The sequence below is a fragment of the Aristolochia californica genome, unplaced genomic scaffold (assembly GCF_029961685.1).
Source record: "Aristolochia californica isolate CCGP_79_NKW_82.1479 unplaced genomic scaffold, dmAriCali1.0.hap1 SCAF_2, whole genome shotgun sequence".
NCBI lineage: Eukaryota > Viridiplantae > Streptophyta > Magnoliopsida > Piperales > Aristolochiaceae > Aristolochia > Aristolochia californica.
Genome location: NW_027181881.1, coordinates 4,380,818 through 4,408,029, shown reverse-complemented (window position 1 = coordinate 4,408,029; position 27,212 = coordinate 4,380,818). Strand labels below are relative to the sequence as shown.

At 39.2% G+C, this 27,212-nt stretch overlaps 2 protein-coding genes across 4 annotated transcripts in view; one reads left to right on the top strand and one right to left on the bottom strand.

Annotated features, from left to right (window-relative positions):
• Positions 1–335: 335 nt before the first annotated feature.
• LOC137955741 (protein TRANSPORT INHIBITOR RESPONSE 1-like) lies at positions 336–4,359 on the top strand. Its single transcript, XM_068802840.1, has 3 exons — positions 336–981; positions 2,585–3,077; positions 3,189–4,359. The coding sequence occupies exons 1-3, from the start codon at positions 494–496 to the stop codon at positions 3,957–3,959; spliced, it is 1,752 nt and encodes a 583-aa protein (XP_068658941.1). The 5' UTR covers positions 336–493; the 3' UTR covers positions 3,960–4,359.
• A 2,826-nt stretch (positions 4,360–7,185) lies between these two features.
• Positions 7,186–27,212, bottom strand: part of LOC137956027 (protein HASTY 1) — a 78,176-nt gene continuing 58,149 nt past the window's right edge. For all 3 annotated transcript variants that reach the window (XM_068803318.1, XM_068803319.1, XM_068803320.1), the window contains 11 exons: positions 25,581–25,694; positions 25,345–25,471; positions 25,077–25,246; positions 18,505–18,606; positions 13,620–13,723; positions 13,208–13,508; positions 11,667–11,911; positions 11,078–11,578; positions 10,684–10,978; positions 10,342–10,525; positions 7,186–7,611 (listed from right to left, as the gene is read on the bottom strand). In XM_068803318.1, the coding sequence (XP_068659419.1) occupies positions 7,532–7,611; positions 10,342–10,525; positions 10,684–10,978; positions 11,078–11,578; positions 11,667–11,911; positions 13,208–13,508; positions 13,620–13,723; positions 18,505–18,606; positions 25,077–25,246; positions 25,345–25,471; positions 25,581–25,694 (2,223 nt within the window). In that variant the 3' untranslated portion in view covers positions 7,186–7,531. The remainder of the gene's footprint in view (positions 7,612–10,341; positions 10,526–10,683; positions 10,979–11,077; positions 11,579–11,666; positions 11,912–13,207; positions 13,509–13,619; positions 13,724–18,504; positions 18,607–25,076; positions 25,247–25,344; positions 25,472–25,580; positions 25,695–27,212) is intronic.

The following is a 27,212-nucleotide window of genomic DNA, read 5'->3' as shown; positions in this document are numbered from 1 at the left end:
AAAATTTAGTAGACAAAATATTACCTACTCAATAAGAATATTTTTTATTAATTTAGGCATAATAATAAACTTATCCCTTTTGTGACAAATTTAATTAGGGTTTTAATGGTTTTATTATTCTCACTAATCATTATTTTGGGGAGGGAATACCGTATCTCTTGAGTGTGTCGTAGAACCGTACAAATACTACGTACTATACTTGTCTAATACGTAGTCCTTTCTGCGGTCGGGCGGCATCGTGAGTGGATAAGAGCACGGTCACGGTCTCTTTCCCCGATCACCGTAAAAACCAACGGCGGAGATTATTCGAAGGCTCCACAGGTTCTCCTTCTGAAGCCATTGATACTCACTCCAGTTAAATTTCTATCCCCGTTTGAGTCACCAACTAAAACCTTATCTCCTCAGGCGCTCGCGTCTGTTCCCTGCTGCAGCTCCCTGTTCATGGCTTCGGAGATCTCTCTCATGGCAGCGGATTCGCCAGATCTTTTTGTGAATGGTGACTCCTAGTCCTGGTTCGACCTCTTTAATGGCGACATCCTTCCCCGACGAAGTCCTTGAGCACATCTTCTCGTTTGTCGACTTGGACCGAGACCGAAACGCCATCTCGCTCGTCTGCAAGGCATGGTACCGCATCGAGCGATGTTGCCGCCACCGGATCTTCGTCGGGAACTGCTACGCCGTCAGCCCCGAGATCGTGATCCAACGGTTCCCGGAGGTCCGATCCGTGGCGCTTAAGGGGAAGCCGCATTTTGCGGACTTTAACCTCGTTCCCTACAACTGGGGAGGGAACGTGTATCCATGGATCAAGGAGATGGCGACGGCGTACCCCTGGCTCGAGGAGCTGAGACTGAAGAGAATGGTGGTCACCGATGATAGCTTGGAGCTGCTGTCGCGGGCTTTTAAGAATTTTAAAGTTTTGGTGCTGGTGTCTTGCGAGGGTTTTAGCACTAATGGACTTGCTGCTATTGCCTCGAATTGCAGGTGTTCTCTCTATTTCTCTCCTGCTGACTTTTTTTTGTCTTAGGTTTATGTTTCTATTTCTTGCTCTCGTTACTTTGTGGTGACTGATGTGAAGGTTTTGAGGTATTCTGCTAACTAGACCCCTTGCGTCTTTGAACTTCTATTGTGAACAAGCTGATGTGGGCTGATGGCTTTAAAAGAATTCAAAGTGCTGGGGAGTATTTTTTTAAGGCCGTTGCGACCCACTTTTTGGGTAGCTGTTTACTTTCTTCTGTTGTTTTTCCATTTGGTGGACAATCTTCATAGTGTATAATCTGTGGAATATGGCAAAAATACATTCTCTTTCTTAAAACATAGTTCATTTTAGGTAATCTTTCGTATTATGTTACAAGATTTAGACTGAACTTGTGCATATATTTATAAGGTGAATTTTGTCTTTTGTTATTTCAAATGAAATGTGATTAAATGGCTATGTCTGCTTTACGAGAACGTTCTTGTTTTTTTGTGCTTTTAAAACGTTTTGATCATGGTTAGGTTGTACGAGATGCTTCATTTTGAATAGTTTGGTTTTATTTTGACAGAGAATAATTTGGTTTTTCATAGTTTCTGTTTTGGTTCTGACCCCTTTAGCTACTTCAGCTTCTCCGAGTAGTTTGGTGCTGCAGTCTTCGAGTTTTTGTTTTCTTGTCAGGAAACTGGAACTTTGAGCTGTCAACATGGAGAAACGGTAGATATATTAAGTTATGGCGGCTTTTCTCTTGCTAGGGTTTGACTAGGGGAACTTTTTTGTTGTCAAGAGAGCCGCAATTGTAGATGAGTTCCATTTCTTGTGGCTTGATTTATATAGTTCTAAATTATGCTAATTGTTTTTCAGTCATCTCCGGTTACAATTCATGTTTGGTGTTTATGCGATTGTTATGTTTTGGGCTTGGTTTTCTCCTGCTTCCAAGTGTATTTCTGTAATGCTCATGACTTTTGGTGTCTCCATCTTCAGTACCTTTTCTTTCCTCTTTTTTATTTTTTTTACGTTTTTTTATTTTTTGGTTATACATTATGGACTAACATCCCTGCCATGTAATAACAGATACGTTGGCATAGGTATTTCTCAATGGCTAACAGGAAATTACTCTTTCAGAATATTGCACTTGCTTATCTTGTATTGTTTGTTTCTTCTTTTTCTATTGTTGATTTGGGCTGCCTGGAAGTTAGGGTTGGTTGCTGGAGAGGACATTGATATTGTGGTTCTTCACTATGCCTGCTTCTGTTGAATTTTATTTCTAGCATATGCATGATTAAATTTCTTGGCATGGAGATTTGACAGCTTGTAAAAGTAATTAGTGTGTCTTATTCTCAATTTTGGTGATTTCAGGGTTTATTTTCTTTTCCTTAATTAATGTGCTTTTGTAGGTTCATGCCATTTTTTTTTCATTGTTTAAGACTTCATGTTCTCTGAGGCCAACAAGAAAATATTAGGTAGTTCACATGAAATGTTATTTCATTTTTCTTTATTTTTTTCAGTTTCTGTGTGGTCTGTTGACTTGAGTGATCCTTTTCTAGTAGTTGTAATTGTAAAATTTTGTTGACTACCAGTTGCTTAGATTCTCTCTGCAATTTGCTAATGCAGGAATCTGAGGGAACTGGATTTACAGGAGAATGATGTGGAGGATCGGAGTGGACAGTGGCTCAATTGTTTCCCTGAGTCATTTACTTCTCTAGTTTCACTAAATATTGCATGCCTTGCTGGGGAAGTGAGCTTTTCAGCCCTTGAGCGTCTTGTTGCGAGGTGTCCTAACCTAAAGACCCTTGGGCTCAATCATGACATTCCTCTTGATAAGCTGGCTAACCTCCTTCAACGGGCTCCACAACTGGTTGATCTCGGCACTGGATCCTTTTCTGCTGAACCTCGGCCACAACTCTATTCTAAGTTAGCAAGTGCCTTTGAGGGTTGCAAGGAGCTGAAGAGCCTTTCTGGGTTCTGGTCAGTAACTCCAACATATCTTCCCGCCTTATACCCACTCTGTGCAGGTTTAATATCCTTGAACATGAGTTATGCTACTGTCCAGTGTCTTGAACTCACCAAGCTCATTACCAAGTGCCGGAACTTGCAGCGGTTATTGGTATTGCCCTCTGACTCTGCAGATACCCTGTATGTGAAATTATGAGGTGTACTTGGATTTGTACAATAACAACACTTAACAGTTTGTTTGTTTCCTTCATTGCTAATGCAGGTCTTAGACTACATTGAGGATGCTGGTCTCGAGGCTGTGGCTGAATGCTGTAAAGATCTCCAAGAGCTGCGTGTATTTCCATCTGACCCTTTTGGGACAGAACAGCATGTATCCTTGACAGAACGAGGGCTAGTTGCCATTTCTGGCGGTTGCCCTAAGCTCAACTCTGTCCTTTATTTCTGCCACCAGATGTCCAATGCTGCTCTTCTTACTGTTGCTCGAAATTCTCCTAACCTCACCAGATTCCGCCTATGCATTATTGAGCCACGAACACCTGATTACATCACTCAAGAACCACTTGACACCGGCTTTGGTGCCATTGTGAAGTTCAGTAAAGATCTCCGGCGCCTGTCACTCTCTGGGCTGCTGACAGATCGTGTTTTTGAGTACATTGGAGCTCATGCTAAGAAACTTGAGATGCTTTCTGTGGCTTTTGCTGGGGACAGCGACTTGGCTCTCCATCATATATTGTCTGGCTGCAAGAGTCTCCGCAAGTTGGAGATTAGGGATTGCCCATTTGGTGATAAGGCCCTTTTGGCCAATGCTACCAAATTCGAGACAATGCGATCCCTTTGGATGTCTTCTTGCTCTGTGAGCTTACGAGCTTGTAAATTATTGGCAGAGAAGATGCCCAAGCTCAACGTAGAGGTTATTGATGAGAGAGGACTGCCAGAGTCACGGCCAGACAATTGTCATGTTGAAAAGCTCTACGTTTACAGAAGTATTACTGGGCCAAGGTCTGATATGCCAGAATTTGTTCGGACCATGTAACTTCTTAAATTAAACCAATCCATTCACTTGTGCAGGTAAGACTTTAGTTTTCATTTCTTCTCATTCCAATTGAGTAAAGAACGATTTAACTGCAATCATAACCGTGGCATTTGAGGTGGGGCGGATGGGTTTGGCTGTGGTTTCATTTTTATCAGTGGTGGAAGAGCAAGCATGAGTCCATAGTTAATAAGGAGGTGAATGTGGGTTCATTCAGAACTTGGTAGCAGGCAGGGAGATTAGTTTTTGGTAGTATGGCTTCTGTATACTTGGATATGTGGGGATTCTTTTTTTGTACTTTTGTTTTTTTCTTTTCCTCTAGTATATTATATTTGTAATCTAAGGTTCAACTGGGTTGCTCCCGTCTTTTAGAAGCAGTACTCTACTTTTTATTACCTTGCAATTTGGCATCCGTCCAAAGAATTCTCTTAATTGTGCATATATATTTTATAGCATCCAAGTGGGTCTCAAAACAGGTGATTAAGGAGGCTTCTTCCTACAGCAGGAATGGATCGGATCTCAATCTTTACTCTCATGCCCCTGCACCAATGATTAATCTCTAGAGGGGCTGTTTTCAATGATTTCATCATTTTAAAGCAAAGATTTCATTATGGCAACGACATCAAGTATTACTGGGTATAATGTTAACTTAAAGACTCTTTATGGGGGACAATGCGAATTTTCCATCGAAGCCTCATCAAATCTTTATTTCTCTCCCTCAAGACATTTGCAGCTATCTTGATGTTCATATCTATCTTGATCAAGCTTTGCTGCAGCATCTTCTTCGTCATTTTATTTTGAAAATTCATCTCTCCAAACAGATAAGTTTGCAATCGAGATCCATTTACGGTGGACAGGGGGAGTTCGAAATCGTGCAAGAGTTGGGTTCCAGAAAAGAGATCAAGGAAAGCTGTTTGTAAGCCATAATTCCCTTCCGCTCTACTGTTTTCTTTTTCATCTTGTGGCAGCCTTCCTCCCCCTGGAATGGTCAACTATGCAATGAACATTATTCTTATTCAGGAATGTGATTACTGAAAAGCAGAGTGGTTCTGCGAATAGCAGAGCTTGTTACGAAAGTAGAACGAAAGCTATAGAATTGACAAAAAAAAAAAAAAAGCCTGTTTTTATGGCCATGATTGCCAGGGGTCGATAATTAGATGCTCGGAGCCCATTGCATTCTCTAGTCTTTCCTACACATTACAGGTTTTCAGTTTTCCTCGTAAGCTTTTTTCAGTAACTTCTGAACTCTTTTATGTCCAAAAGCTATATCTGATCTTTTCGGCGGTTTTTCAGGTTCGACGTTGCATCGGAAGGGAAGCCTGGTTACCCCAAAACACAGTCGTTTGATGGCTTTTCGGCTTTATCACCTCTCAATATCTTGATAGAGACGGAACAATCCTGAGGCACTGAAGCAAATGATGTCTTCTTCTCTTTTTTGGTGAGTATTACAATGTTATCCATATCTTTTGCAGCGGGGAGGCTTACACTTCTCAAAGGCACTCGATGGGTGAAGATATCTACTGTCAACTCCTTGTGTTTCATTTGCACTCACCGGTGAGCTTAACGTCCTTTTTACATGTTTGATTGTTCCGCCATATTACCAAGACGCTCTAGACAACCAAAATTGCAAAAACATGGAGTGGTTGACAGGATGATCATGTCAGAATCATCTTGTTTCAGAGAAATCGGCATATTGTGCTGTAAATCCTCTTCTGGTTGCACATGAAATGATGAGAATAATGTATGAAATGACTTCAAAGGCGTTTCTTACATAAATCGGGTAAAGCAGATAAAAAAGGATTACGGACGAAGAAAATTCATGACCTAAATTGACTACCGAGCTGACCTAATGGAAAAAAGTTAGAGGAGAAACTGACTTTCAATGATAAAGCTCAGGATCCAGATATCACCTACAATCCCCCAGAAAAAGGAACAAGGGTCTCCCGGAAGACAAAATTTCATAATGGTTTTGTAAATATTTCATGGGTTTACTTGATGGTTGGAGGAATACTATTCTTCCAGCGGGCTCGATAGCCAAGAATACACGTAAAATAAGGTATAACTGCGCATCTACTTTTTGTTCTTTAATCAAATACCTAACCCAGACACAATATCTGTCTTTGTGTGGAGACAAGTCTCAGTCATACCCTTCAACAGTACCTTGTCGTTACAGACCCAAAAAATAAAAGCTAACATACGGAGTAGACAGAGATTGGGACTCTTCATCAAAGTTGGAAATATAAAGCAACATGACTGAACCAATACAAAAAACCATTCGGTGTGAAATTTTTATCTCAATCGTTGATTGGACTGTTGAGATAACCATTAATCATGATCAGATAACTGAAATAATGTTTCACATGTTTCGTATTAAATAATTTTTCATATTGGATCATCCCTCTACAAAAGATATCGATAAAATAACTGAGAGAGTTTCCTACTCTTCAACTCTTCAACAGAACGAAAGAGAATAGAGTAAATTATCGATCTCTTCATGTCTCTCTTGACAAACATACATAACCAAACAAGATACGGAGGAAATAAGATAAAAATTGAGCTTGACAAGAACATAAAATCAGATGGGGTCGTTACTCGTTAGACAGAAAAAAACGGGAGAGGCAGAAGCAAAGAGAAAATCGAGAAATCTCTTCCACATGCCAGCAAAAACCGGAATGGAAGTGTCTTCTTAAAATGATTCTTTTTTCTTTGCTTTTCTCTCCACAATTAAAACTCGAGCTGCCATTGCATGAACGGTCGGAAACTGGAAAAGAAGTCTTGACAAAAAAACAGAGTTGGGACTACTATACTTCCTCTCTCACTGACTTCTCCTTTCATTGCCTACTATTCAATGGTAGACATTGGTTTTTTTCTGTCTGGCTCATTTGTTCTCATAGATTTCAATGGATTGCACAAGACTTGGTAGAACACTGATTTCTTTTTCTTTTCTGAAAAGAGAAACCAGTTCAAAATGAATGAGCATGGTTATACTCTCTTCAATACTAATAGTTGTTCTGCTCTGACCTAAACTATATGGAGATGACATTAAACTTAGGTTATTTGGCAGCATAAAGAAATTATAAAAAAGCATGACATAAAGTTTGGGACATATATTAATCAATACAAAGAAATGCTAACAATAGTTTAAAAAAGTAATTATTGGTTTATCTTTTTGACAAATATTTTTGTTCATATCAGGGCATATATTAAAATTGTTAGAAGGGCCAAGGGAGTAGAAAATATTATGGAACATAAAATCAAAAGAAATTATTTTGGCTAATTATTTCTGCACAACAAAGGTAACTCACTTTCGAAGTAAAAAAGCTGATCCACCATGGCAATTTGAGCACGGCCAGTCAAGCCTCACATGGCGGAACTTTGAAACGTTAATGATTTACACCATACAAAACGAACTCGGAAGTACCTCATGTGGATGATGGAAAACTGTTGAGGTAGCCACTGAGAAGGTTTTCCAATCCTCATTTTCTTTGTCTCTGGTTATGTTTCGCTCTGCTTTACATTACGAGCACCGATTCGTGCAACAACTGTACAATCCTGCTCCTAGTAACAACAAAATACTATAATATGGCTGCCAATCCAACGACCTCATCACCTTCCATGCTGAACCCTGGAACTGAGATCGCACTGCGGGTCCTAGCTGCAAGGAAGGCGCCATTTGTGAAATAGCAACAGCATCAGAAATTTAATGGCAATTACATATTCAACTATTAAAAGAAAACAGGACAAAAGAAGAAGGTAAAGTCACTTCCAACAGGAATCTGGTATCTAATAGATACTATGTTAAGAACAGAATGATGGTGGAAATCAGGAACGAGCAAAATAGCTGACCCAATAAGACGGAGGTTACACGAATTCAAAAACCAAATAACTCATAAAGCAGGTGACAAATTATTGTGTTAGAAAATACATTCAGGGGTATTTTGGTCATTTTACCACATTAGTGGTTAATTCTCTTTATGTAATCTTATTCTGCATGTTAAATTATATCAGTGGTTAAATTTTCATGTACATAGGATGTGTAGTTAGGGAGATATAAGGAGATTAAGGTCCATTAAGTGTATAGGGGCATTTTTATAATTTGTAACTCTAAACACCTATTTAAGAAGTCTGAGAATTTGTGCACAGTTCCCAACAAAGCTTTTTAGGCTCTTCAAAAATTTCTTCTTCTCCTTTATCTTTTCTCTCTCAATTTTCTCTTGTTCCTTCACCCAAATCTGGATTGTTACATATTGATTTAGTGAAATCCGGTGCTTTTGCTTACAAAAGGATATCATCCTTTTGCTTACAGTATACAGTACTTCTCCCAAAATTATGTTTACTGCAGGAAGTAGAAGATTTCCTCTTGTCTGGGCAGTAATTCCCTCTACAAGGACATCTCACCTGGCTAAATTAAAATGACTTTACTGCCTTTACACGCAAGAGAGCCCAGTATCCTTTTTAAACTCAAAAGTTACAGATTTCTACTGTGTTTCAGACAGTACTTTCCACTTTTAGAACATCTGACCTCGCTATACTTGAAAATAGTTTCATTTACATCCATAAGAATCACTTTCAAAAAATTCATTATTCAGGTTAGGTCTTGGATGTAGCGCACCCCATTCCACTCAACCTGATGTAGGAAGTAAATTTCTCTCTTTGCCGGGGGATTTTTGTATTCTAACTGTACTGTGGCCATGTGATACTCCAAATATATCCAGAGGTCATTATAAGTCATAACTGCCATTGCAGGGGTCAAACAGAAGTGTACATGGGTAAATGACTCCATATACTTGCCATTGCATTCTCATGTTTGCTACATTCCGGTAGTAATGCGAATTTCTGTATTATCAGCAATCGTGGAGTTTGCAGAAAACAAGTAGCAATTGAAGCTTATAACAAGAGTCTTCCTTCATTTCCTTCTTTTTTTTTATTCACTAATAGGTGGTGAATTTTATAGCGGATAGGGTATTGCATATGGGTCTGTTCCATCACTAAGTGAATAACCAAATTTTAATGGGCTTTCTTCTCAACTAATAAGCTCAGCATCTTTCAAAGGTCAAACAAATATGAGACGATTTATCCATCACAAGGTTAAGCATCCAACTTGACTCATGAGCATGTGAGCGGCTTAAACACAAGAGGGTTTTAAAACCATCAAACACTCTGCATGTCCATACCTACACAAAACCTGCCCTAAGATGTGGAGAACGAACTAATATACCTGCGCTTGGGTTTGGCATTAATACCATATTCAGTCGTATTAAGACCAACAAAATTTTTTTCTTCAAAGATTACAAAATAGTGGTGACAAAACAGCCACCACCCAAGAGGCACAAAGCATCAAATGGGCAAGCTATGCCCTACAACAAGATGTAGAATACAAACTCTCTCCATGCTTTGCCATGAGCTTGAGTTAAGCGCAGCATGTGAACACTTAACATGAAGAGCTTTCTACCCTCCAATGGAGAGGAAAAGCATAGCAATCAGTACAAGAAGACGGAGAATAGGCAAGACGTAAAACTACCCACAAAACACAACAGTAATGGAGGAATGGTGCAGGAGGTTCCTGATTGTTTACTAGAGTTCAACTACATCCAATATACATGTCCCTTTGATACATGATTACCATTTCTGAGTGCTCCATCTTAACCAGAAGTTAAATGGAACTTACATGTTAGATGGGTCTAAGTGCCTCCTGAAAAAGACTGGTTCCTTGAGGTGCATTTCAGCATGAGAGAAAATCAGGGCTGTCCATTTATGTGGATTCCAATTGTTTATATACTAAAACTAACTACACCTAATATGCATATCTCTTTGATACATGGTTATCAATTGTGAGTGGTCCTTATTAACCAGAAATTAAATGCAAGTTGCATGATAGATGGGTCCAAAGTGCCTCTTGAAAGATGGGTTCCCTGAGGTGTGTTTCAGAATGAGAAGAAATCAGGGCTGTCCATTCATGTGGGTTCCACATGAATGGATTGCCCTGATTCTACCTCATGCTGTGATGTGGCTGAGGGAATCCCAAGGGCTCTTGAAAGCAGTAAACACCTACAAAGGTCGTGTTTATGCAAGAAATCCACTTCACCAGACTCCAAGAAGTGATCTATTTCCTCATATGCCTAAAGAATTCTATGTTGTAGGCTATGTGAAGGAGGGCAATAAAGGAATAAAAGAAGAAGAGAATAACAAGAAAATTCAGAAAACTGTAGTAAATCAAGAAGGGGAAAAATTATGTCTACTATGACAAATCATACTTAAAAGAACACCAGAAATTTGTAAATGCTTCAAATGAATTTACACATGTAGAGACAAATAGTCACTAAATGTCGAAAATCAAGAAGAAAATCCTAAATTAGGAATTGGAAAAAACTTAAAAAAGACTGACCTGACACATTGGTAATGACGTTTGTGCTTTTCTGGGCTGCAAGTGCTTTTAGCTTGTTTCCTGCAGCTAACAAGAGCAAGCTTTTCATATGCTGCTTCTGTTCTTTTGGACTGCTTGTCTTCCCTAGAGCATCTTCAAAAGCTTGCAAATCTGTGCTTGTAATATTAGGTAGAGAAAGCAGGACCTGCCATATCCAAAGAATCATAATCCTTCATAAAGAGTTGATGATAGGCCACCCAAATGATCCACAACCACTTTAACAAAATTGTGGACCACTTTTTTGACTATTACAGGAAGAAAAGGAATGCTTCAAAGATTTTAAAAAAAAAATATCTGAAAGACCTGTCGTGGAGAAGGATCCCTCTCTGAGAGATATACAAAAATATCACGGCAAAGACCAACAAGATCAGCACTGACGATAGCATTGGACTCGAGCGTTAATCCTTGAATGAGTGCATTAAACATATCTTTAGCTACAAATTCTCTGAGTTCAGCATTATTGCTTAAACAAGCCAGAAGGATCACAGCCCCACAAAAAGAAGTGATCTTTGCCACTGCCTCCCCATCAGTCCAAGAAAAGGCTTCTTTACATATTTGCAGGACTGGGAGAGCCATACCTTTATGTTGTAAGAGAAAGCTGCAATCCAATAAAAAATGAAAAACCACAATAAAATTAATAGAACTAAATTTGAAATGTTTATGGTGTAAATGTGTTTATAAATAGCTCCAGACATACCCCATCAGAGAGTTCGTGGCAAATGCATCCAAGTCTTTCAGTGAAGACATTGCTGCACGCACATGTCCAGAGTGTTCCATTGCAGGGAGTCCACTATTTAGCCCTGGGGAGGCTAAAACCGAGAGGAAGGAACAAATCTCACGAGTCAAATCTCGAAGCAACTTTTCCTCCATAACTTCCATTTTTAATTCTAATCCAGAGACATTACCACAACTATCAGGCACTATGGCTCTACCCTCATGCAGAAGACTGGCCCATGATATACTAAGAGCCTGCTGACTGTGAAGAAATAATGGGTGGAGGAGGTTTTCCAGCCAACTCTCCCATAAATCTACAGGACAGAACTTGACCAAAGGAATCAAAACTAAATGAACAAGTTGACGAATGTGCCTGAACTCCATAGACTGAATATTCTCCACAAGTGACAGGGCAACTGAGGAACTCTCCAGACATCTAAAAAAGCAGTCACCAAGAGTTGCTGATAAACCAAGAACATTATACCTACAAAACGGAAAATAATTCAATCACGAATGTGATTACCAACCAAAAAAGAAAGAACAGTTTAAGTTGAATAAATCATAACCCATACCCACTATCTCTGATGCCTTTCAGCCAATTCCTGAGGTCATTTTCATTTGGCTCAGAGCTTCTTTCCTTATTCACATCAGTCTGGAATCCATCAGAAAATGTTAAAACATTCTTTGGGAGTTTAGAGTTGCCCTCTCCAAGAAGACCAGCCTGATCAACTTGATTCATGCTCATGGCTGCTCGGAAGTCTCCCGGTAAAGCTTGGGTGACTGGCAGAGACCAAAGAGAATGTACAGAACGAAGCAACTGCAGGCAGAGCACCACATTTAGAGCTAATAATTCATAAAGTCCTTGGGACTGTATTTGTTAGAGGAACAATTTGCCTTTCAGCTATTGTGGCTTTAGGGCACAAAACTACTGAAGCAGAGAAAGGGACATCCGAAATAGTATCTAATTCCATGTCTTGATGCTGTCCCCCTCTGACACAAAAAAATTCAAGTATCACCATCAAACCATTCACGATAGTCTCCTTGCTTCCTTCTTTGTCCACTCTCTCAAGTCCTGCACCTACACATTCCTTGCACTCCATATAAATAGTTTCAGACCATCAATGAATACTGGATATGTTTGCAGGATACTGCTCTCTCAAAAAATGAAAGGACAGTCACCGTTTGTTCAGTCAAAGGCAGTGAAATATTTCGTAGGTAACACCTAAGCCTAATCAGCTTCAGCTGCTTGAAGTTCTGGTGTATCAAATTTGCTGAGTTAGAATAGTCCCACATTAATAAGAGTTAAGAAGTGTCATTAGTTTTAGGTTGAGCAATAGGCCTTACAAGTAGCCAATCATTTTGGGATGGAACTGGGCTCCATCCAATTGTAGTATAATAGCAAGATGTCTACTTGAGCCTAGGTCCAGTTTGTGCTCCATGTGTATTGTCCACTCCTTAGGCCTGTTATGCGTAAGTCTGGATGTGAGAGGAGTGTTGAGAGAGAATGTCCAAGATTGATAAGTGCTGAGAAGTGTTATGGTTTATAAGATTAAGCAAAAAGTCTCCTAAATAGCTAGTTCATTTTGATATGGAACTGGGCTTTATCCAACAAATTTCATATTCCTAACCTTTTGATTAGTAACAAAAAGAATATAATTCATAATGCTCACATATAGCTTATAGATGTTTCCAGAAGAACAGACAAAACATGCAGATATTTTCTATTTTTGAGGCATCAGAGCTTAATTGCCATACTACTGGAGATCGCCTTTGCGTTCATGCATTGCTTTTAAAAAATAGACATTAGCAAGTCACAAATAAGTATTCTTTTTTCTACTTCATAAGACTGAATATATTAGCAAATGATTCCATGTCAGACTAGTCACAACGCTAAAATTGCTTTTCATACCTTAAAAAAAAATGTCATACTAGTCTGTACTCTCAGAAAAGCTATTCCTAAAAAACTAGATTAGAGTTGCAAATGAAGTAGAGTGAAGAGTAGACAGTTTTGTATTTTTGTATGGTGAGAAATGCAATTTTAGTATCTCCGGGTATTTGAGTAAGGTATTAAGAACAAGGTAACGAACAGTACAATATAAAGTTTCATGCATACCCTCAAGAGAGGAGGCAACATCCATGACAGATGCAGACCCATTGGATGAGAAGGGATACCATCTATGCTAACTGACGATTGATTTTGCACAGTCAGACTGCCCTTTCTAATTCCACTCCTTTTAAGCGCCTTTTCGAAGAATGTCACACTGTGGTAAATGGACCACATAAATGCTCTGTTGGAGCACAACCTTACAAGGCCTAGAGGATCTGACAAATATGCATTTTGCCATTCAAGCATGGTCCATTGTTTGCTGAAGGGTTCAAGCAACCATGCTAAAACTTCTTGCTGCTGCTGTACACTGCATATGATACAAGTACCATAAGAAATAGCATCACTCTTACAGGAATAAAAGCCTGTGTACTCACAAGAATAAACCTAGTAAAGCATCTGCAGAATTACAAGTATTTACCCAGCAGCAGAAGCCATAACAAGAAATGCTTCACCCAGAAGATTATGCTCTCCACGAAGTAGACGGCCTTCACCTTGGAGATAAGCCATGGTGTCAGCAATATCCTGGGTAAAATAAAAAAAAGTTAAAAATTATTGGAATCTATATATAGTATTGTAGAAGTGAAAAATTGAAAAGAAGTAGAGAGAAGAAGAGAGAAAAAGGAGAACATGAAAGAGAGATGAAGAGTGTGCAGCCTCCAGCACTCATTGAGGGTCTAGAATTCAACCCCTCCTTATTAACCCTCACTTAAGCCATAATATGTCAAAAGTACATAAATGCCCCTCTACACCCAACTCACCATATCTCCCTAATAGCAACTCAGAATTAAACTAAAAAATGACCATACGACACATACACTAAGACAAACTTACTCCTAACATAGAGGACAATCTGAAAAATATGAAATGACCAAACTATCCTTTTTCATATAATTCAGGTATGAAAATATCTAATTCCGTATGGACAAATATTTTAAAAAAAAAAGTATGGGATGCTTAAGAGTAACAAAAAGCATAAAGAGAAGTGGAACTCTGTACTTTTTTTCATTCCCTAGAGAATTATCCCTCACTTAAAATGCTCATTGTTTCCTTCTTGTAAACCACTGTCTCTATTTGAGTATGCAAGCATAACAGGTTTGTGTTTCAGCTTTGTTTAAATAAATATCGTAATTCTCCTTTCTTTCAGTTTCGCCACAGGTCAAAGATCTTTATTCAGTGTCTAGCAGTATGGTCACAAGCACTTTATCACCTTTATTGGTATTTTTTCAAGAATTGTCTGGGTTATCAGTTAAACACTAGAAAATGCAATTTGCTGGATGTTGCATAAATTATCATGTTTCAGATAATTTTCCAAACAAATGCAGTGTTCATATTCTTATGTCATGTTTTTTTATTAATCTAGTGCATTTTGATTAATATTACAAAGTGAAGAACCATCTAATGGTACAACTGAATGGTTGAAGATTTGGTAGTTAAAAGATATACTCAGGTATTAGAATTGAAGATTGAAGAAGAAGAGAAACTGCCAAACACAGAGCAGTTATCACACTTCAATAAAATTTAGAAAAGTAGGTCACCCTCAACTCCCTTAAGCACAGTTACATAGTTCGTTGACTATATACCCTTAATAACTTAACTACATCAGACTACATTTTATTGACTGACTTGTATACCCATAGATGAGTACTTAAGACAGAACAATCTACTTAATTACATTAAATACCCTTGTACCTCACTATGTCTCAACATCATCTATAAGAAACAATAAAGATCTCAGTTGTTGGTTTATTTCAGATATCCAGCTATAACTGGGGTAGTAAGCTAGTTCGTAGAAAAAGATGTTAAGATTGAGCCTTGTTCTGTCTCAAAATGACTAGCAATTTAGGAATTCTATCGCTCAACCTAATAAACCAACTTTTTTTTTAACACCACTTGGTCCTATTCCCACTAAACACTCCCCTTCATATCCAAGCTTACACATACATATAATGAGTCTAAGACATGAAGCACAAAAAGTAACTTTCACTTAAAAGACTGGCCTAATTAATAACTTTCTAACTTCTGACTTCTACAATCAATATGTAGACCGGTGACATTCCTTGACCAATGAGGGACATAATACAAAGTGGAGACATGGCCCAGAATTTGATGCTATATGAGTCAAGTTATTGGCTAATGATGATCTTGCGATGCTTGAGAAGGCTTATAGTAGGATATTAAGAGCCGAAAGCATGGTTGTTCTAAAAGGTAGTAGGGTTGTAAAAGGGTCAGATGCTGCTGCTGCTTTTAACCTCAATTCCACCCCACTAGATCTGAAACTTCTAAAGGATAAAGGGGGGGGGTTTGGTGGTCACCATTGCAAGAGGAAGTGTGCACATGTTGGCATGAGTATGATAAGTCGCTTAGGCTAATTCTAGTGTTCCTGATGTGGTGATGTGGCAAGTGGTGAAATTGAATCTTCCATTGGAACCCAAGATGAAATTTAGAAGTTGTTTCAAAAGTTGGGTCAATTGACATCCTCCTCTCCTTCGTATCTAAAGCCCCTGAGATCTCCATTGCTTTCGCTATTTTGGCGAGTTCAGGTATGTTTGCACTTGATGTGCCCCCTAGATCTTGAGTTAATGACTTTAGGGCATCCACCAACTTGTCTTCTTCTTTTTCTCCATCCATATATTATAAATTTGTTACATTAGTTGATGGGTCCAAATTCCCATGTTTTTGGCACTAATGCTTGGGCAGCCATCACCAACTAAGTTTATTTAGTCTACTCCTTTATTCCCATGCAATTGTCATTTGATTGTGAATCCTGTAAGCTTGGGAGGCACCAACACCTTGTAGCAGTCATAGACAAAATCTAATCGAGTGTATGGGGCCAATGTAAGGTTCCAAGCACTTCTAGTTCAAGTATTTTTTGTCTTTCATAGATGATTATAGCCGAGTAACTTGGGGTATCTCCTTGAGGAGAAATTTGAAGTCTTTGAAGTATTTGTCATTTCTTATAGTGAAATAAGAACATAGTTTAGTAATTCTATTTGTGTTTCATTTTGATAATAGTCTTGAACTTGCCAATCACGATTTTTCTTCTTTTTGTGTCTTACATGAAATTATTCATCAGATTTCGTGTGTATATTACCCCCAAATAGAATGATTTTTCTAAGAGAAAGAACAAGCATTTATTTGATCCGGCTCGTACATTAGATGCATGTTCCTAAGTCTTTTTGAGGAAATGTAGTTCTGACTTCAGGCTACTTAATTAATCATATGTTGTCATCCATAACACAGTAGGTTTATTATAATAGTGCCACAAAGATCCAGGATTTGAAGCATCCCCTGCTTGCTTGAGAAGAGGTGTCCTAACTTAGACTAGTTATTTTAGATGAACCATAGTGGAGTAGAAGATGACTCACAGTTTCAACCTTCGTCTTGCAAAAGGGGCAGAGAGGATCGGGAATGGTGTTACCACGCTTAATAAGGTTGTCTGCGGTGAGGACCTTGTTGCAGCAGGCACTCCAGAGAAAAAACTTCACCTTGAGTGGGGTCGAGAGGCGCCAAACAAAAGCTACCGGTGGGGGGCGGGCGGCCGAGTCTATCCCATAAGATGACGGTAGGCCGAGGAAACAGAGAATCACTTGCTATCGTCAGGGAACCAGATCATCCGGTCAGCCGTCTAAGGACGGACTATAACACTGCCAAGACTATCAATCAAGCCACATACAAAAATGGCTTCCTCATCAGTAAGGCCGCGTCTAAGGCAAAAATTCCATGAGCCATTCCCCCAAGCGTCAGAGACAGATAAGTCGCAGTTGGTAGTGAGTTGAAGCAGAGGTGGATAAGACTAGGCAAGAGAGCCATCGTCCAACCACCAATCCGTCCAAAAACGTAGACTGGAGCCATCCCCAACAAAGAACCGAATGGCAGTATGAAAAGTAGAGAACAAATGAAACATGGCCTTCTAGATGGGGGAGAGATGACGACAATTGTTGGCAGTGATCCATCTATCTCCAAGATGTTGAAGCCTCGAGGAAGAGTTGAGCTTCCAGAACCACGAGCAATAGAGCATGCCCCATTTCCTTGGTGTGTCTGATCTCGAGCCCACCCAAAGACTTTGGCTTACACACTTCATCCCAATTGACAAGGTGATAGTGAAACTCATTTCCAATGCCACGCCACAGAAAACGTCTCTTGATCATGTCAATGCGCCGGCTAATAGAGGCGGGCCAAGCCAGGATAGAGAGGAAGTAGTTAGGTATACCCGCGAGGCATGAGTTTAAGAGGATCAATCTACCCGATTTGGAGAGCGTTCTACCCTTCCATGTGAAGAGGCAACGTTCAAGCCGCTCGATCACTGGAGCCCATAGCCCCATGCAGGATTTACTGTCAATAAGAAGGAGGCTCAGATAGCATGTGGGAGCAATCGCAATTGGACATCCCAAAGTCTCTGCCATGATCTGAAGCAAGGGGGGATCAATACGATATCCCATAATGGTCGACTTTCCCCAGTTAACTTTTTGATCATAAGTGATCTCAAAAAGGCCGAGAAGGGTCTTAATGTACAGACCTGATCAAGAGTGCCAACACTGAAGCATATGGTGTCGTCCGCAAACTGGAGCAGGGGATGTCAAAACAACTCTGATCAGAGACGGCCTCTAGCCAACCAATGCTGGGAGCAGAGTAGAACATAGAGAATAAGTATTCAGCAATGATGTTGAAGAGGAGTGGGGAGAGGGGGTCTCCCTAATGGTTGCCTCGAGTGCCCTGGAAGAAGCCACAGACCGTGCCATTGAGGAGCAAGGAGTTCGAGGCCAGAGAGATACAATTGTGGATCCAAAACCTCCATTTGTCACCAAACCCCATATGCTGCATAAAGTCGTCTAAGAGGGACCAACTAACCTGGTCGAATGCTTTCTCGAGGTCCAACTTGAGAACAAACCACGGCCGACCCAACTTAGCAAAATAATCCACAATCTCATGCGTGGCCATAGCAGAGTCAAGTATGTCACGGCCTCTGATAAAGGCATTCTGACCCCGGTGGGCCTCTACCCAAAGTTGTCCACGTGTAAGATCCATAAAGAGGACAGACATGTGAGGGAGAGTGTTAGAATTGTCTCACATGGATCCAAGATAAGAAAATCATGTGCTTATTACATAGGAAGAGACTTCCTAATTTTGGTTAATCATTTTGAGATGGACTTGTACCCAATTTGAAATTTTTTTTACGAATACTGATAACCTTTGAAAAGCAAGTATAAAATAACCTTAATATATAGAAGAAGAATTTTATCAACTAAGTAAAAAATAACCTTCATATATAGAAGAAGAATTTGATCAACTAAGTAAAAAATAACCTTCATATGAGGAAGAAGACTTTTATCAGCGGCTTTCGCAATCCGAATGAATGATGAGCAGATCTGTAATCTAGCATGCCGAGCACTCATTGCAGAAGGATCCTGTTACAAAATGTGAGTTAGATCAGAGAAATGAAATACATGCATTTTAGAAAAGCATTGGTCACATAGAAAGCATATGCTTCAAGCAATCAAGATATAACTTTCTAGAAGGTAGTATATGGATTCCATCTTATAATTGGTCTTCTCTCTAAAGGAAATCTGCATGACCTAATCAACTTAGGCCCATGTGATTTCAAGTGTTAGCTAATCAATGACATTAGGGATGAGTGGAACCCATCATACTAACAAGTTAAGATTCAATGTTGAATCGTCTACATCGCACATACAAGTGTTGACAACCCAGCAATATGAAAGAACCACAACACGCCAATCACTGAACAAAAATTGATGAGCTCAACATGGTCTATAATTGAAATATGGTAATCCTCTAGGCAGACTAGATATAGGAGCAAGGAAAATCATTACCCACACAGATACATTAAAAATATGATGACAACTTATTAGATTTGTAAAATTAATTCATTAAAGGTATGGCTGTAGATTGCATATAAAGGGGCCAATGAAATTTAAAAATAGAGACCAAACAGACAGTAGAGAGGTTGTCCTAACAGTACACAATCAAATGTAATGCAATCATGATCTAGCGCATGGCTTAATTGTGGAAGAAGAAAATCAACCTAAACAAAGGAAGATATATAAAAGAAGGAAGAAGAAAAGGAAAGAAGAAGACTGGAAAACAGTAGTTTCTATTTGTAGAAACTTATTGTTTTAGGAAAGTACTCAATTTTAGTACTTGCTATCAAAGGAAGGTTAGCAAGTTTCAACTTTCATTATTTTCCTAGTTTATCAACAAGTCGAAATTAGGAGATTTTTTTTAGGGAAATATTTGGTAAATAGGTTTCATTATTTTTTTTGAGAGAAATGTGTAGATGTATTACGAAAGGAGAGAGGATACAAACCTTGCTAGCTAAAAAGAATAAGTTTCATTATTAGTAGTCAATTTAGGAAATAACAAAGTTAGTTTCACTTTTAGAAGTTTCTATTTATGATAGCTGTTAGAATTCTTTCCAACAAGTGGTTTTCAATTTAATAAGTCATAATTCAACTGTAATTAGGAGGTTTAATCCTAGTATATTTTTATTTTGGTGATGTAACTTATTTTGGCAAGTCTAGGTCTTTTTTAGTCTATAAATAGGATAAATCTATTGGAACTTCAGATATGTTTTGAAGATGTATGAAAATCTACTGAAGGGCAATTTCGTTATTTTACACTTCCTACAAAGTCCAGCATCTACACTATCCTATTCTATGGGTTTAGTTTTATCTCTAGTTCAATTTTCATGTGATTTTAATAAGTTGGGAAGGAGATATAAGGGTTGAAGTTTTTTAAGTGACTAGGGTCATTTTTGTAATTCTTTTCAGAACTCTGTAAAAGCATGGGGGTTGAGCTCGAAACCACAAAGTCATTCCAGAACACTGATTTCTTTCTCTTTTCTCTCTCTCTCTCTCTCTCCTTCTCCAAAATCCTAAAGTTCACTCTTTTACATGGTTTCAAAGTACTAGATCTTAGTTGAAGCCTTCCAGTTTACTCCAATTGTCTCCCATCAAAGCCTGCAACTTCAAGAAAGGGGATTTTCCAAAATCTACCTTGACTAGTGGGTAAAAATCTGAACTAACCCTATGGTTGAAGGCTCCTACTGCCTATTGAACAGATCTAAACTACCTACTGCCCTATGAATGATTACTGAGTGATAAAATCACCTTTTTTGAACTATGTGAACCCAACACTGGGACCTTGCCTGCGTTACTTTTTGGACTGCCTATGTAATCCCTAATTTTTTTTTTCTGGATTTTTGCGTGAGTTGTGCAAACCTAAGTGCATACAACTAGACTAATGATCTAAAAACAGTTTTTTACTCGAATTTCCTACCTTTTTCTTGCTGTGCAGCCTGTCACTGGGCTGAACTGCCTACATCATCAATGGGTTAGGTGACGTTAGCCCTGGAAATTGTGAAATTTGTGGATCTTTTCTGGGTATTAACTACATCAGCAACGAATTGCATGTTAGGGCAGATAGGTTCTTCTAGTTTCTAAAACCCTAATTTTCTTGCCACCTGCGCATATCGTTTGTGTATTGTTTTTAGGGCTGGACTTCCCACTTATTATCTCTCCTTCCTCCCGTGCCCAATTTCCATCTGCCACCACTTAGACTGTATCAAAAGAAGATTTCTATGGCAGGGAGCGGATGATGGTTTTAAATACCATCTCGTTCGTTTGAATGAGGTTTGCCAGCCGACAACCCTTGTTGGGCTGGGTATTTGTCTCGCAGCAACCATGAACAAGGCCCTCCATCTCAAGTGATGGTTTGGATTCCTCTCACGGCTGGTCAATTCAAACTCAACTTTTATGGGTGCGCCCTTGGATGTCCTGGTTTAACGAGCTTTGGTGGAGAGATCTTTGATGCTAGTGGCATTGTTGTTGACTCGACTACAGCTGAGCTATCTACGCTCCTTCACGGTCTTCGCATTTTTCACGATCATTTCAGCGGGCCTCTCATTGTGGAAGGAGATTTTCGGGTCGTCATCGGCTAGTTCTCCTCCTCAACCTTCCAACCCTGGCATCATTGGCAGATTTTTCTTAACATTATTGACCTTGTATCTTTAATTCCTTGTACATGGTCCCATGTTCTGAGATTAGACAATTCGGCTGCTGATTCTTGTGCAAAATTGGGTCCCTCCCTTCAATCCCTTGTTGTAAGGGGATGCCTCGATTGATGTATCTTTTTCTTCCTTGAATTGATATCATCATCATTTCAAAAAAAAAGAAAAAAAAAAGTGGATTACGAAGCTCAACACTGATTCTCACTCTATTTGGAGATGCTTGGTTGCCATAGGCCCTTCCCCATTGGACGATCTATCTACCTTCTATTGCTTGACTTCGTTGTGGTTGTTCAATATTTTGTTGGTAATGGTCGTCTTATCAGATTTTGGGCGGATTGGTGGTAGGACCCTAGCCCTCTCTTGAGTTCTTTTCTCTCGATCGCTGCTCTTAACTACAATCCCTCTATCTCGATGGCGGATTCTAGGGGATGTGAAGATTCCTGGAATCTTCATCTCAAAAAGGGGCCTTAATGATGTTGAGACCTTGGATGTTTATCGCCTCTTAGAGGATTTGGGCTCTATCTCCCTCATGTACCGCTCTTCGCCAATTCTTTGACAGACTCTCTTGCAAGGGATGGGATTCCCCTCCATTCTCCTGTTGTTTTGGGATCCCTCCCTTGATTGTTTGTAGGTGGTTCTTGGTTCAATAAAGTTCATCATTTTCAAAAAAAAAAAAAAAAAAAAAAAAAAAAAAAAAAAAACAGGTGATCTCTTTACAAAAGCATTGGGCAAGAGAGATTGTGGGATTTTTTGTAACAAGCTAGGCATCCTTGATATACATACTGCAGCTCGAGGGGAAGTGTTGAAATATCTATAAAATGATATTTTGGTCATTTACCATGGTCACATATCCCTCATAGGATAGCAGTTAATTATCTTTATGTTAAGAGTTGTATGTTTAAATTTTTTGTTTCATTCTAAGGTGTAATTAAGGAAATACAAGGATTTTTCTATAGAGGGGCATATGTGTTACTTTGTATCTTTTTTCATGAGTGAGTGTAACAATGAATTGAGGGTCGATCCCAGACCCTAATGGCTGCCACTGTATTCAATGCAGCCTCCTCAATTTCTTCTCTTCTATTTTTCCTTCTCTTTCCTTTATTTCTCCTTAATTTTCGAATTTTACAACCCTTTTCATCTCTTGCCATGTAGTGATTTTAGGCTTTGGTGGTATGTTGTGGCTTGCCATAAAATCATCCATTTCAGAAGATAAAAAAAAAATAATCATGCAGCAGCTCACACAACTACCTAAGTAGTATGTTTATAAGGCGGAGCCTCTTTGAACTGAAAATTTTGCTCAACAGTAGTGTCACCGAATCAAGGTTATCTTCAGCATCAAGACTCCCTTTAAATTCAGGAACCTCAAATTTAATTCTACTCCCATCAGTTGTCGTATGTTGCCTTGTGGTCTTACAACAAAGGCACATCCTTAGGCTGGAGTTTCCATGAAATTTCAACAAAGGCACATCCTTGAGCTTGTGGTGTCAGCTTTAAATTCTTCCAAATCTGATTTTGAGATGCCCCCATGGTGATCTGCAGGATCAAGAGTCTTGCTTAGACACTAGCTCTGATACCAAATAATGCCGCAAATCTAATAAAAGATAGTTGATAGACAATGTTGGGATACGAGACATCCAGCCACTAACTTCTCAAACTCCAGAATATTACTAGTTTTCAAAGTACAAAGAGAATCACCTGCCTAGATTGGGCAAGCTACTCTTGGCATGCCTTGCTCTCATCCCATGGTGTCTATGGCTAGAGTGCGACAATAAGAGATTCAATTCCAAATCCAGTACCCGGATAGTACGACTTCTTATGCAGTGGCCTTAACTTCTAGCCGGCTGCATACCGGAAAGGAATTTGCCACTCTGTCAAGTGTTTCCCTACGGGGCAATTGGAGCCTGCTGGCTTATATGGCGGATCCCCGCAAGATGCCGGTCATGGCTATTTGGGAACCTCACCCAAGTGTCCTAGGCCGGTGGGTGCGGGTGGTGTCTTCAGAGACAGTTGTGGGGAGTCTATTCTCTCCTATGCAGGGCCGGTTGGCATCGCCGACTCCAACATTGCTGAAGTGAGTGCCCTTCTTTATGGTCTTCAAATCTTCAAGGACCATCTTCATGGAAAGCTGCTTATTGAAGGAGATTCCAAAGTAGTCATCAGTTGGTGCTCCAAAGAAAGCTACACCCCCTAGCGCCAATGGCCTATCATTGATTGTATTACTGGCATTGTGTACACGATTCATTGTACTTGGAATCACATTCCTAGATCAGCCAATTCCTTGGCTGATAAATTGGCTAAGTTCGGAACCTCCTAGCAATCTTGTTTAAAGTTATAACAAATTCACCTATTTATAAACTCTAGACATCCAAAGACTTGCTAAAATAAGTAACATCACCACGATCAAAATTTCCTTAGACTAAACATCCTAATAACAATAGAATAGTGACTTCTCATATTGAAATCAGTAGCTTGAGAAGAACTCAGCAAGTAATTTAAATGGAAACCACTAGTAATGGACTCAATTACTTTGACATTCCTGATTAACTACTAATAAAGAATGGCTAGCTAACCAAAGACTTCCCAAAAGAAAACTCTCCTAATTGGAACTATAGACAAACTAGGAAACTACTAAAAGTGGAAATATATTGACTTCTATATATGGAAAGTACTAAAACAGGGTACTTTCTAAAAATATTGACTTTCCAAATAGAAACAATTGTATTTCTGCCTTCTTTTTGTTACTTCTTCCTTCTTTTATGTCTTAAAGTTTTTTTTTGGATGACTTTCTTCTTCAACAATTGAGGCATGTTCTACATCATCAGCTCACAGATGACTTTTTTTTATTTATTTAAAAAAAGATGTATATATATAAACAAGAAAAAACATAAATTACAAAGAGGAGAGCATATCCCTGACAACTAGCGATTGTAGGGTAGCTCCGTGTTTAGCAAGTGCATCGGCTGCCGAATTAGTAGATCTCGGAATGTGAGACCAAATACAAGATAAAAATGAACAAATTTCAATAATCTCCCAAAAAATATCCCACTGGTGCCACGGGGGAGGGGATACACGCTCACACCATCCAATGACCACCTTCGAGTCCCCTTCAATATGGAGGGAACTTGTACACTTATCTCTGAAAACGTGAAGCCCGTTGAGGAGACCATGAAGCTCCGCAGACGTAGAGTCGGTGATTTCTAAAGGGCCGGTATATGAGTAAAGTTGGTTGCCTAAGTGATCCAAGATAACCCCGCCGAATCCAGAGAGCCCGGGATTACCAAAAGAAGAACCGTCAAAGTTCAACTTATGGTAACCAGGATCAGGAGGGGTCCATTCCTGCATAATCGAGGCCTTTGTCCTCGAGTGCATCCTAGCCAAATTAAAGTAGTTCTCACGGATAGGGGTATCCACAAATGAGGAGAAAGATTTCTTCGTCTAGAGCCAAGAAGAAATATGCCCCACCACTCGATCCAACACCCGGTCGGCTGATTCGATTTTACCTTCGAACCTCCTACGATTGCGTTCATTCCATAGACCCCACGGTAAGAAACTAGTACAAGCCGAGAGCATCACCTTTCCGAGTCCAGGAAGGGACATACCAAGATCAGAGATGACATACAGAGTTTCATGTTTAAAGCGATTTCTATCTCTCAAAAGAAAACTTTTGATGCTAGATCAGCCCTAGTAGCATGTGACAGCCATAATATATGAGCAGAATTTCATAATACGACTCTGCAGTTCACAATTATCCCAATTACAATGTGAAAAGACCATCTATTAAATTAGTACTGTACATCCGCATACTTAGACAGTAACAAAGATATGTACGGAAAGATGAGTTAGCCTAACCTTACAATCGAATGGAAGTGATGTCAGGAGCTCAAAAAGCTTCCTGATGACCTCACCAACTGCATCGGGGAAGTGCTTCAAGAAGGGACCCAGTGCATCAATATATCGCCCTAGTAATTCTGCAAGTGTTGGCTCAGTCCACTTCAGGCCAAGAAGTTTTCTCAGAAGCCCTTTATTTGACAAGAAACAAATAGGCTTTTCAGTAAAATTTACCATTTTGAGGGGTACTTGAGAGTTCACAATGAAAAAGCAAAACTCACAGGACAACCTTCCAGTATAGTATGCAACACACGTTGAGTCTCAGAACTACTGGCTGTGAATTCTGATGATCCATCAAAAATAACAACCACAATCGTTTCTAATGCCAGTTGCATGCTATCCATGACAGGTATATCCTGAAACATGAAAAGAACTAGAATTCAGACCTAGCAAATAGGAGAAACAACTCGACTTAAAGAACTAGAATAAGATAACAAACAATAATCACAATTTAAGTAACCAAACCTGAGCAGGCACAGAATTGTTCAGATGGGTCTTAATAATTGCATCAATTCTCTGTGATACACTAGTGACAGCTACAATGGGCTTGAGGGATGCAACTAGTCGAATGAGTTCCACCTGAATCAAAAACTCATATCTCAGTTTGTACTGCATAACAATGTCAGCCCATGAATTAATTCAACATTTGAATTTTCATATACAGATACGGCAGGACTACATTGCACACAAACAGAAATTGGATAAGTAGAAACTTAATTGGAATGTAACAACTGAATAAACAAAAAAAAAAAAAAAGACAAAATTAAGGCTGTAAGGGTGTACATGCAAGTAATCTTTTTAAGCAAAAAGCTGTTTGTCTTACAAAAGTGTTGTTGAATACTGCAACTTTTAGAAGTTGCAACCTTAAAAAGATGGGATGTGATGCTTTTCTGAATAGCTTTTAAACCAAGCTTTTCTGAAAAAATAGGGTGAACATCAGAAGGGAGTTGAGGTTTAAGTTGTGAGATGAAAGGGCCTCCATATTTCAGTTTAATCACAAAAAATACACCCATTTTCCCATACAGCTTGTTGCAAATGAAACATATGAAATCATGAAACTGCTATTAGATGAAATGAAATGAGAAGAAGCATAGAAATAAATACAAGTGCAGAACGAACTTGATCTATGCTTTTCCTTCTTTTTTTTTTTTTTTTTTTTGTTGAATTGGATGACCATATCCAAGTAGGAAATTATGGACCTCCAGTAAGCAGAGGAAGAGTGGAATGTCAAATGCATTTCAGTTATCCAGAATGGCTATCAAGTTGGAGAGTTCAAATAATCAGAAAATATAATTTGATCTTCATGTTTTGGATGAAAGATCTTCTGCATCTTTTTATCCAGTGAGCCCATCTGAAGCACGTTTAGAATTATTGACACACTTTTCTAGAAATATCTAGTCCCCTTCCCAAGATGATTTTTAACGAACTCTGGTGCTCCTTTTTAGGCCTTCCTGAAAGCAAATAGATCCATTGCTTACTACCCTCCCTAAGCAGAAAGATGTACCTAAATAGCTAAAGTACAATTTAAGATACTTAACAGTATGATAACATGAAGATATATGGAAGCTTATCCATAGAATGGCAATAGCAGTTTTATCCACTGCCCCTTTGCATGGCAAATATGGACCCATTTCTTCAACAAAATTGGGCTATAAGTGCATCCAGGCTGCCTTAACCTGATTTATCAAATTGGTAAAGGCATAGGATTTCCAGCCTTGGGCAAGACCTTGCTCTTTGGATGCATAGCTCATATTTCATGGGGGATTTGGTTAGAAATAAACAATCATAGATTCAACAACAAAAGCTCCTTGGTGGATAAAGTGATTTGCAGAATTTCTGATTCTACTACGGCCTGGATTAGCACTTAAAACAAGTTTGAAAGATTATATGGCAGCTTGGTTTGAAACAACTGACGCCTGATTGCCCAGATGTCAATAACCAGGACAGACCTACCAACTGAATGGACCCCTCCCCCTTCTTGAGTTATAAAGCTGAACTTTGATAGTTGCTCCTTGCGAAGTCCCCGTCCGGTTGGATTTGATGGAATATTTAGAAATCATGAAGTTGTCACTTCAGCCTCTCTTTGGGTCTTCTTGG